General features: G+C 38.6%; 1 protein-coding gene across 2 annotated transcripts; it reads left to right on the top strand.

Annotated features, from left to right (window-relative positions):
• The first annotated feature begins 2,826 nt into the window (after positions 1-2,826).
• Positions 2,827-10,030, top strand: serpine2 (serpin peptidase inhibitor, clade E (nexin, plasminogen activator inhibitor type 1), member 2). 2 transcript variants are annotated; one of them, XM_007888386.2, is made up of 9 exons: positions 2,827-2,980; positions 4,325-4,602; positions 4,915-5,142; positions 5,503-5,697; positions 6,301-6,496; positions 7,085-7,185; positions 7,271-7,357; positions 7,941-8,030; positions 9,007-10,030. In XM_007888386.2, the coding sequence occupies exons 2-9, from the start codon at positions 4,341-4,343 to the stop codon at positions 9,057-9,059; spliced, it is 1,212 nt and encodes a 403-aa protein (XP_007886577.1). In that variant the 5' UTR covers positions 2,827-2,980; positions 4,325-4,340; the 3' UTR covers positions 9,060-10,030. The 2 variants fall into 2 exon arrangements, with proteins under 2 accessions (XP_007886577.1, XP_007886566.1); XM_007888375.2 differs by having other exon boundaries at positions 2,827-3,023.
• The last annotated feature ends 1,141 nt before the right edge of the window (positions 10,031-11,171 follow it).

The following is an 11,171-nucleotide window of genomic DNA, read 5'->3' as shown; positions in this document are numbered from 1 at the left end:
AGGAGACAGGAAGGCCTTCTTGTCCACGCACTTGCATTAATTGAAAAGTGAAACCATTGCAAATGCAGTTTGGTTTATTTTCAGATTGCACTGTCCTCCCAGCCCACTGCTAAATACCAAGAGAGCGTTGTCATTGTAGCTACTGGCTACTGATCAGAAGCTGCCTCCTCCACTCTTTCCTTTCACTCTCAGCTTGCCTGCTCTCTGTTTTCTCAGTTCCTTTGAAATTGCACATTTCTATATATATGTGCGTATAGCTACCTCTTTCTTTCTCTCTCTCTCTTTCTATGTATATGTCTGTTCACATTCAGGCTGTTACAGCTTTCACTTCAGTTTATATAGTCAGAGCTTTCTATAATTTCCCCCAAGAGTTGTGCTAACTCCTTGTGGTTATTTTCCTTCCTCTTACATGGTCAGTTACACTATTTCAATGTTTAAAATGGCAAAGAATGTGAATGTGAGACAGCCAACACTAATTCCCAGCAGGACCCCAGGGGGTGGCTATTAAATCAACATGAAAATTGCAAATATTCAAAAATGTTCAATTTTACAGTTAACCCATTACATTCTTGAAATTATTCTTGCAATTTAGTCTGAGACCAATATTAACTATTGTGTTGTATTGCAATACAGCTGGCAATGGGTTGGGGGAGGTGGAAGAGGGACAGCCATTAGAACTGTTTGTAGCAAAAGGAGTAAGTAGAGAAGGGGAGGGCTAGAGGAGATGGTTGAGGTACGGAGGTCAGTTTGAAGAATATTAACTTGAACCAGTCGGAGACTAAATATGGGCGATGGTCTTATGGAGCCTTATGCAGGAGACGTTATGGGTTGCAGAGGGATCAGCAAGGAGGACATTTGAGAAATAAAATCCAGAGGTGATGTACAAGGGTTTCGGCAGCAGAAGGGCTGAGGATAAGTGGTTTGAGTCTGTAGAGGGGTCAGGTTCATGGACCCTTTGGATATTTTTTCTCTGCCTAACCCCGAGAAGGCCAAAGCCAATGTAACCTTACCTTACAGCCCAGACTGAGACCAGCAAATAGCATGGACCGCGATTCGATCTAAGAAGTTGCTGGTCGATAAACTGCTGCTCCATCCACTCCACTATCAGCATTGTCAGTTATACAGTTTCATAGCACAATACCAGTTTAAAACTAAACCCCTCTTAGTGTTAAACCTGATAAACTGCATGGGCAGAATAGCCAACACTGTTAAGTCGTTGACTCAGCAATATCACAACAACAACAAATTACAATTGTGTGGCACCTTTCATGTTGGGAGGACATAACATTTTGAGAAAAAAACTAGACTTTTAATACACAGCCCAAAACAGTACAGGGCAGTTTATTATAGATATAAATTTTCAGGCAGGCCAATGCATTTTATGAAAGTACTGAGTGTCCGATACTATTCTATTTTTATTTAAAAAAAACAAAATGTTCTGCTACTTCAACCAGCAAAATTAGAAACTAATGTGTCGTTCTCCAGGTGATCTGCAATGATGCTGAAATTTTGGGGTCAGCCAGGTGTCCGCCATATGGAACTGCATCTCCACATTGAGAGTTCCACAAGGTAGGCCACTTACACAGAAATTTCCTTGTGTCCCGAAACAGAATGCGCACTCGCTCTCTCTCCTTGTTCGAGATGCTCCCTGCTTACCTAACTCTGGAGAGTATTCGGCATCGGTTGTCAAAAAGCAACACGACTTCGGTCCCATAGTTTTTTGCGTTGGGCTATTGCTGATCTAAAGTTTAACCAGCTAAAAACACTTTAGCTTGCCACTGAGAGGAAGCTTCCTACTGCTTATCCAACAAGGACTATCCCATCATTTAGTTTGCAGGAATAAGTGAGGAGAACTCTTGCTCCCAGTGACTGATCCGCCTATTCAGAATGTACCAAAGGGCCAGACTTTCTAGACTGTCATCAGCAATGCCCTAGGCTCTGGAACTCCATCCCCCAGTGCCTTCGCCGCTTCCTCCCTTTCCTCCTTCAAGGCCGGTCTCAAGACCTTTCTCTTTGACCGTGCCTTCAGCTCCCCTCTCGACTCTCTACCCCTCCTCGCTCCTTCCCTCCCCTCACCCTGACCATTTCCCCCCAATGCTCGGGTCCTGACCCAACTGTCCAGCGCCTTTGGGACGTCCTCCCGACGTGAAAGGCGCTCTATAAATGAAATCTTGTTGTTGTTGTTTTTGTTGTAGTATTGTGGATCTGCCTGGCTCTGAACTGGACTACTGAGACCATCATGGGTCGACATGATTCCAGTATTTTGTTACCAAGCATGTTAACTTGGCACCAACTCAGCTCCAAGGAGATCCCTCCACAAGAGAGCTACGTTTTGGGAATCCATAGATCTGGACGCATTTGGTTGCAGTTTGATACAGATATGTTTCACGAAGGAAAGGGCCTGATGAAATCACTTTATTTGGCTGGTGATACCCTACAAAAATGTATTTTATGTGAGTAACCACAAGGGAGTTAGACTCAGAATTCATGAATCACAAGATGAACAATCATTCCAGCAATGTTGTCATTCTAGAGACATTTCCCCCTTGGTTTGGATGCTCCCTATAATGGTTTCCTTGTGCTCAGACACCCCCCCCCCCCCCCCCCCCGCCCAGTGCATTCTCGCTTTGAGATGTCTCAACAGCCTTGGTAAGGCGTTATATCAAATGCAAGGATTATTATTATTGCACTGGCTGTGTGTGGTTGGATTGTCCCTTTAAATAACTTGCTGCCGTTCAAGCCAACAGCCAAACAGCTACTTCGTACTGTTACCACGTTCGGGTCTGTTTTGTACAAAGAGCAAAACGTGGACTGGAGTTGGGGGGGGGGTGGGGGGGAGTGGTGGGTTTGAACAAGGTTCCGGGATTCAGGACAAGACAGTCGACTGACGTTTAGGTTTTGGTGAAATCGCCTCCCCCAGGAGAGGAGGAGCAGTCAAACAGCCAGTGTATAAAAGTGGAGCTGAAGCGACACTTGAAAGGTACATTTGCGCAGGGAAGGGGGTGTAAGGTAGAGTTGGTAAGGTGAGTACAGTGTCACAGTGTAAGGTAGAGTTTGTACGAAAACAAGTTCTCAAGAAGATTGGGTTGGAAGCGAAACATTTGCAGCGTTCAGTGACTAACCACAACGGAACAAGTTTTGTCTTTCCTTTAGTTTCTTGCGTCAAGGGAGGATTGTGGTACAGACGGCGATCTGTTTGCTCTCAGTGGACTTTTGACTGGTTAAGGGCATGCTTGTGCTAGACAGACATTTTATATGACAGTTCACTTCGACTTAAAGCGAGTTAAATGTGCATCAGCAATAGTATTGCTTTCTTTGCAATTTTTACTACTATTAATTTTTGGGGGAGAGAATTCTTGTTAGGTAATCCTTGTGTGGTATAAATAATTTAGAAAGCTGGTTGCTTCCTGACTGCGGTTGCTTTGAATTGTAATTGAAAACTTATCGTTAATGTTGTGAAAAGATGCTATTGCAGTTCTGGCGGTGTTAATGACATCGGTATTTAATGTGACAGTGATCATTCATGTTGGTGCAATTAATTAGAAAACAAGCTTTCTCTCTTGAAAGCAAAATACCTGATAATCTAGCAATTTACACTTGGAAAAAAATCTACTTTGCTAAACAATATTAAGTGCCCCTTCTATTAATATGCAATAATCGAGTGGTATCGTTTTTTTCATAAAAAATACTTACATGTTCATTTCCAGCATCTTGACCAAGAGTGATGGGACTTTGAGGCAATATTTCAGTGGTTGAAACAACTTTTATTCAGCTGTTGATTAAGGAATTAGTTCAATAAGAGTCAGTTAAATTGCTAAATGTGGAAGATGTAACATTTTATCCATGTATTGTTGCCCTTGAAATGTTAACAGCCATTCATGCATGTTTTTGTGCTGAAAATGCAAATGTATGTAAATGCTGTTTGCTTTTCTCTGTTACCATGGTTAGTCATTGATATTCAAGGGTGGCTCTCCAAAGAGTATTATCCCAGTTTCAAGGTCGTTTGCTTACATTCCAAAGTACTGGATTTATTTTAACGTAGAAAGCTTCTGCCCAGTTTCCGAAGAGCACCATTCACTTGCTTCCTGGAAAAGAACTTGCTTTCAATCAAAGCCTTTTGGTACATTGATTGGTGAATTTTAGTAACCAGTAACGATTGATCGTACAGGTACGGTGTAAAGGAATTGGCAGAGGTGTGTTATGATTTATGTAATAGTACCATTCCTCGCCAACAAAAGCTTAGTTAATTTCCTGCTTGTTTGTGTTTGATATTATTTTAACTTTTCTAGGTTACATAGTCTACATATTTGATTTTATCTTTTAGGCTGAATCTGTCCAAGATGGGAAAAATGGGAAGATTTAGTATCCTCATCATCATTGGTGTGGTTTTGCAGTCTGACCACTGCTTAATGACCGAACAAGTAGCAGAACTGGGGTCGGACCTGGGATTGAGTGTATTCAAATACATTGCTAACTCCAGCGAAATCAAAAACATTATCATCTCCCCACATGGGATTGCAACCGTACTTGGGATGCTCCAACTAGGAGCAAGTAGGAAAACAAAGAGTCAGTTGATTAAAGCTCTGAAGTACAACTCAAATGGTTTGTTTGACTTTTTAAATTATTGTTGTAAAATGCACTGATACTTTTCTATTTTAGTGGGACTAATGATGTCCTGCTGCAAAATAAACAGTCAAACCACTTTACCGTATATCCTTAGAAGCGCATTGAGATGTCTCGAAAACGTGATAAGGCGCTCTATCAAATGCAAGGATTATTATTATTACTTACCCTCTGTGACGCGCTATAAATATGAATCATAAGTTCCAAACGATAAAATGAGTTGTATGCAACTGCTGTTTTCTGGTATTTAAGGATGCGATACATTTTCTGTACTTATTCATTCTTTAATAGGTGTTCACCAAAGCTTGAAAATTATGCGGGAGTCTCTAACTGAGAAGAAGAACAGAGATACAGTTACTATTGCCAATGGTCTCTTTCCACACAAAAAGTTTAGCTTGGAACGACCATTTGTTACCAAGAATAAAAACATATTCCAAGCTGAAGTGACGAGTGTAGATTATGGCTCCTCTGATCAAGCTGCTTCCTTAATCAACAAGTGGGCTATGAAACAAACTGGAGGTACACATTCCATAAATCTTCAAGTAGCCAAGAATAAGATTAATCTTATGTTTGTATGTTTGTTTGTCCACAGACCATCTACTTAACATTCATTGACGTATCTAGCTGAATTATTTGTTTCAGTTAAACCACTAATTTTGGAACTTTTTTTGATGTAAACCACTTTTAAATACAAACACCTTAGTGTTTTGCACTCTGGTGCATGTGAACTTTACTTCTTCCCCCCTCCTCTGTGTGCACATGTGTGTTTAATGTTTGGTATTGATCTCTGGTTTTCAGACTGCTTTTAACCTCCCAAAGAGCAGATTTAATGTTTGATTCCAAGTTCACTTAAATATTCAGATTTGGTTTCTGCTTCAGGTATGATTGAAAATCTGGTTTCCTCTGATGATCTCAGTGAATTGACCGCGCTTGTAGTGGTCAATGCCATATTTTTCAAAGGTTTATGGAAAACCAAATTTGTACCAGAAAATACCCACGATGAGGATTTCTACACAGCGGATGGGAATGTTTATCAAGTGCCCATGATGGCTCAAAGATCACATTTCAAGTTTGGTAAGTCTAAAACTCAATAAAGTGGCTTCTCTCTGTTAGCCTAGACTAGAGTTACTTTTAATTGTATTACCCCTTATTTGGAGTGTGCAAATGACTGAGAAATATCCTCCAGGTGATGGTGGGGATGTACAATAGAGTGATGGGAGACAGGTTCTGTTACTCCTCTACCCATTATGTTAAACTTCTGGTTTCAGTTTGGAATCTGGTTGTAGAAGGTTTTTAACGTGACTGCATGAGTAGTTGCCGAGCAATTCCTAGATTTGCTTGCTATTCATTACATCAAAGCTAATTTAAAAACGATGTACACAGTGAATAAAATTCAGAGTGAACGTGTATTCTGCACAAGGACTAAAGTGAGATTTTGCTCATCGGCGATAAATTGATACTGGTCAAGAGCTTCACATGGCATGTTACAAATAATTGTATTGTTATCACTTCAACTTTATTGAATGTCTATTCACTGTGAATGGCAATATACTTGGATAATAAACTGCTGTTTGGGTTGCTAGCAGAAGATAGAATCTGAATAAACCACAGTCAAGAATTTAACTGTGTGTGTAAGTATATATGTACCTCGTCTGAAATTCTGCTTTGATTTCACAGGTTTATCTGTAACACCAAATGATGTGAGATATTATGTCCTTGAACTGCCGTATCAAGGGCCGATCAGCATGTTTATTGCTCTTCCAGTAGAATCTGACACCGAACTTTGGAAAATAATGACTCACATCAATGTACAAACCATCCAAAACTGGCAAAACACACTACGTCAGAGAGAACTTAACCTTATCATGCCAAAGTATGTCTGGAGCATTTTCTTTCTGCTGTATAGATTTTCATAGATTCTTGAATTTATGTAGCTTTGTTTTAGAGTTAATTCTACAATATTAGATTCCTCCCGAAGTTCAGTTTGAAATAGAAGTATTGTGTAGCCAAATGTGAGAGCTAGTCTCCAACATGAACATCCCACAAACACTAATGAGGATAATGATCAATTGGTCTACTTTTTGGGTACTTGGATGTGGAAGGATTGGCACTTAGAACACAGAATTTCCTGCTCTTCAAAAATGGTGGAGTGGTTCTTTGGTGTTCATCTGAAACAAAAGTGGGGTGAGAAAAGAGCATTGTTTTAATGTTGATCTGAAGTTAAGCAGCAACAACAGTGGAGCATCCACTCAACGTACATGTATGGGGAGATTATGACCTTGAGTCCTAACCTGGGGCACAGATTCACAATCTTCTAAATTGGTGGCAAGGCTGCTACCAACTGAGCCAAATTCCTATTAATTTATTTCTATTCTGCATAGTTTTTGTAAATGCGTTGGCTGGTTTATTTACTAGTAGCTGTGTTTGCTTAGTCCTTTGAAAATTCCCTTTTCTGTTATAGGTTCACTGCTGAGTTGGAGACTGACTTGAAAGAACCTCTTTCTGCTCTTGGAATTACTGACATGTTTAATTCAGCCAGAGCAAATTTTCCAAGGATTTCTGGCAAGTTTGTTAAAATATTTGTTTGGAAAACTTTTTCGATAGCTCTTTGAGGTACACAATTCCATTGCCTTTGTTCTGTTTGCAGCGAGTGCTCCCATCTACGTTTCAAAGATGTTTCAAAAGGCTAAAATTGAAGTGAATGAAGAAGGAACTAAAGCCGCTGCAGCAACAGGCAAGTCTTGACGCTGTTCAGTGCTTCATATGAAAAGGCTCCAGAGCTTAATCGAAGTCAATGGGCATTCAACATCTCTGCCCCACCCCATACCTGGAACTCTATGCTGCAATCCCTCCGCTTCACCCCCTCTCTTGCCTCCTTCAAGTCCTGTTTAAAGATCTTCCTCTTTGACCGTGCCTTCGGTCAACCCTCCGACCCCCACCCGCCTGACCTCCACCCCTCCTGACCCCAGCTCGGGTCCAAAATCCCTGATTGTCCAGCGCCCTGGGACATCTTTCCGACGTGAAAGGCGCTATACAAGTGTAATTTATTGTTGAGGTCAGCATAATGCAAATGTGACCATCTTCTGAACAGTTATAAACTGGTCGTTGAGAAGCCTTACAGAACTAATGAAGATGTCTTTCATTCAAACAGATTTTTTTAAATTTTTCTCATTAAACTCCCCCAGACCCTTAAAAGACATTTGTAGAACTTTTTATCTGTAGTAATGTGGTTGGAAGACAATTCTGTATGAAACATTTTTCTCTTAACTTCGGAAAAGTTCTTTCATTTCCTGCTAATGACTTCCCTCTCGTTACAGTTTCTATCATAATGCTGAAGTCAATAGGGATAACTACCCCATTCATTCTAAACCGACCGTTCCTCTATTTTATACGGCACAATCCTACAGGTAAATCACATTTTGTATAATATTCTCTATTTTATACAATGTCTTTATTGTAACGCTATTCATTGGCTAAACCTGAAGAATCTCCAGACCTTGATATGGGAATAAATTGTCCAGTCATGATGGTCTTAATTGTATCTGCTCTGCGTAGGTTGAGAAATTGAGTCTCTGTACACTATCGAACTATCGAAGTGTTCTTAAATTGGATAAGTAAGCAACTAACCTTCAAATATTTTACCTTGATTATATTGTGTAGTGAAAGGCGCTATACAAATGTCATTTTGTGGTTGTATTCATTGATATTTTGTTTTAATACCCATTGAAAACCCATCTGACTTATACTTCGCACTTCCCAAAAGAATTGATTTCTATTTGGAGTATCTGACTGATAGCAATCTATTTTACAACCCGAATTGATGGATTTATTCAAATATGAAGTTAGTCACCAAACCAACTTTTATTATTTCCCCAAATGTTGCTGTACTGTCAATCCACCGAAGATACATGTACTTGTATTGCACCAGAAAGAACACAAGGACATCTAGTGGCATGAAATGCTTATTGCACAAACTTGATCGATTTTAAATTAATTTTGATTGGAATAACAGAAAAGGAATGACTAATTTGGTTTTGTAATCAAGAACATAGATAAGAAAAACTTGAATAAGTTTATTGGATACTGTCTTATTCAGCTTGCCATGGATATCGTATAATAGATTTTATGAACAATATTTTCTCAATGATGTCAGTATTCATTGTACTTGATTGTGAAATTGAGATGCATCAATAGTCAATCACTAAATACTAGAATAAGTCTTGAAAGCTAGGTAGGCAGGAGTTTCACAAAAAGTTGGGAAGCTATTCTATTGGGTTTCTGAGTTTGCATGAAACTCCTCAATTGTATTTAAGATCCATACTTAAATTGTAACTTATGTGTACTTTATTTATAATTGATGTGTTGCTCTCTTTGATCATACAGGTGCAATCCTTTTCGCTGGACGAGTTGCAAACCCTGAAGCTGCCAACGCCTGAAAATCCAGTAACAAATTGTCAAAATAGCTGGCCAAGAAAGAGCAGTGTCAATGCATGCAAACTCGTGGATGAAAACCCAATATTGCTTACGATATTTACTTTACTTTTCTGGCTTCTACACAAATGTTCACTAACTGCAACACCTACTAGCAATTGATATACAAATGTGTTGATTGAATTGTGCCCGGCATTCGAGTGGAATTGACAAAGTACTATAAGTGTCACTGAAATACCCATTCATGCTTCAATTTTGTTTTAAGTAGAATGCTTGACATTGAAAATAACCATCCTAAGTCGAGGAGAAGATGGAATTTCAAAATATCCACAATCCAAATACATGCCCTTATTATGGGTGGTTCGAAATTTATCAAAGTATCCTGAGAACTAAATAACATTTGACTCAAATTAGCAATAACAAAAAGAATGAGATATTATAATAGAGAATAAAAGTACCTTGCTACTGTAAATTGGATTACAACTTTCACATGTAGAAATATTATTTCCAGTAACAAGAATATCTAACTTAAAACAAATCCATTCCATTTCCAGAAGCGAACTGCTGTAAGGGATGTTTCGTATTCTCTGCAGTGTTTTGAAGTTCAATAGAGAATTTAATATTGTTCGCTAAAATATCTAAAATGTGAAGATTTTGTAACCTTCTGAGGTGAAATACTGCTTTATACTAAACCAATATAATGTTCCATTAAGTCCTAATAAAATACAGTTCTCATGAATCAATATTTCCTGAATTAAAATGGCTTAAATTACCAAAAGGTACTGTGCTATAATTTACTACTTAAACAACTAAATGCTAGGATTAAATTGTAGAAAGAAAAGTGACTTGATTCCTAACAATAGTCTTTGTATAAGGTGTAGGTAATTTTTGTTTAATTTTTACTTATCAAAGTCAAGTGAAATTTCAACCGGTCATTTGTACTTGTTTTAATAAAAAATGTGGATTTAGTATATAATACCGAGTGGACGTTTGTCGGATTGTTCAGTTGCCAAAACCTACATGAATGGCTCATTTGGAAGAGGACTTGTTCGAATTTTGCTTCCAAATTGCAATGCAAATCTGTCTACAACTGCAACAATGGCTACAAGGGAAGTATAGCTGTTAATTTGCCCATTTTTAGGTGACCGGTCGGTCAACTGGCAATAATATCACATCAGCTATTGCATTTATCCACTCAGCTAATGTAAGCTTGCTTGGTACACTTTAAGCTCATGGAAAGTGATCGTGCTTCATCAGTTTTGAAGTTGTATTGCTATCAAATTGATTGCCGAGCTAACTAACTTACCAGCTCAAATTAGGATAAACTTTTAGTATGGATGATACATCTAAAGAAAATCCGATATAGATTGATATATATTATAACAGACTGCAGTATTCACAATATTATTGCACAAACAAAGGAAGATTCCAAGCACAGAAAAAGATTTCTTTTGAAGACATTGTGAGACAACTGTCTGCAGTTGCCTCACAATTTTCTAATCAACCATGTAAGAGGCTTTCTGTGTAATTTCTGTGTAATACAGTACTGCAAATGATTGGATAACTCCACGCTTAAATCCACTGCATTAAACACAGATGGAAGAATACTGTATGTGGAATGGATCACCCAGGGAGACAGTGGAGGCAGATTATGTCAGCAAATGCAAGAGGGAATTAGTTCATCATTTGGCAAATAAATCGATTGAGAGCAAGAGCAATGTATGGATGGATGTTACTCATTTTGGGACCCGTGAGATGGTTATTGCCTGTTCATTCCAATATTCGCTTAATATATATCCTTGATAAAGTTTCTATCAGTCTATTCATTTTGCACTGTATTGACTGTTACTTGGGTTTGCGTCACTCCTTTTCAAAGTTTTTCTTATGAAAGAATTATATACTGTAGTTTGCATGGTGCAACTTCAACATTCAAATCTCAATTTCCAACCTATAATTCCGTTTTTTAATTTTGTTCTAAGATGACAATTGAACTTACCATAAAATGTACTTCTTTGTCAGCTGTCTGTCCCTTTGGGTTTCTTTTTACTTAAAAAGACTGTTTTTGCTATCACACTGTGTGATATAACATTTGTATTATACACATTTGGGTATACTGT

This window comes from Callorhinchus milii, unplaced genomic scaffold (assembly GCF_018977255.1).
Source record: "Callorhinchus milii isolate IMCB2004 unplaced genomic scaffold, IMCB_Cmil_1.0 Scaffold11, whole genome shotgun sequence".
Lineage (NCBI taxonomy): Eukaryota > Metazoa > Chordata > Chondrichthyes > Chimaeriformes > Callorhinchidae > Callorhinchus > Callorhinchus milii.
Note: the sequence above shows the minus strand (reverse complement) of the source record. Positions and strands in the feature narration are given on the sequence as shown.

Excerpts from the sequence above, each read along its gene's own strand:
- serpine2 (XM_007888386.2), top strand. The coding sequence starts at position 4,341 with ATGGGAAAAATGGGAAGATTTAGTATCCTCATCATCATTGGTGTGGTT. Across the intron at positions 5,143-5,502 it reads GGCTATGAAACAAACTGGAG|GTATGATTGAAAATCTGGTT; the intron begins GTACACATTCCA and ends TTTCTGCTTCAG. Across the intron at positions 7,186-7,270 it reads AAATTTTCCAAGGATTTCTG|CGAGTGCTCCCATCTACGTT; the intron begins GCAAGTTTGTTA and ends TTCTGTTTGCAG.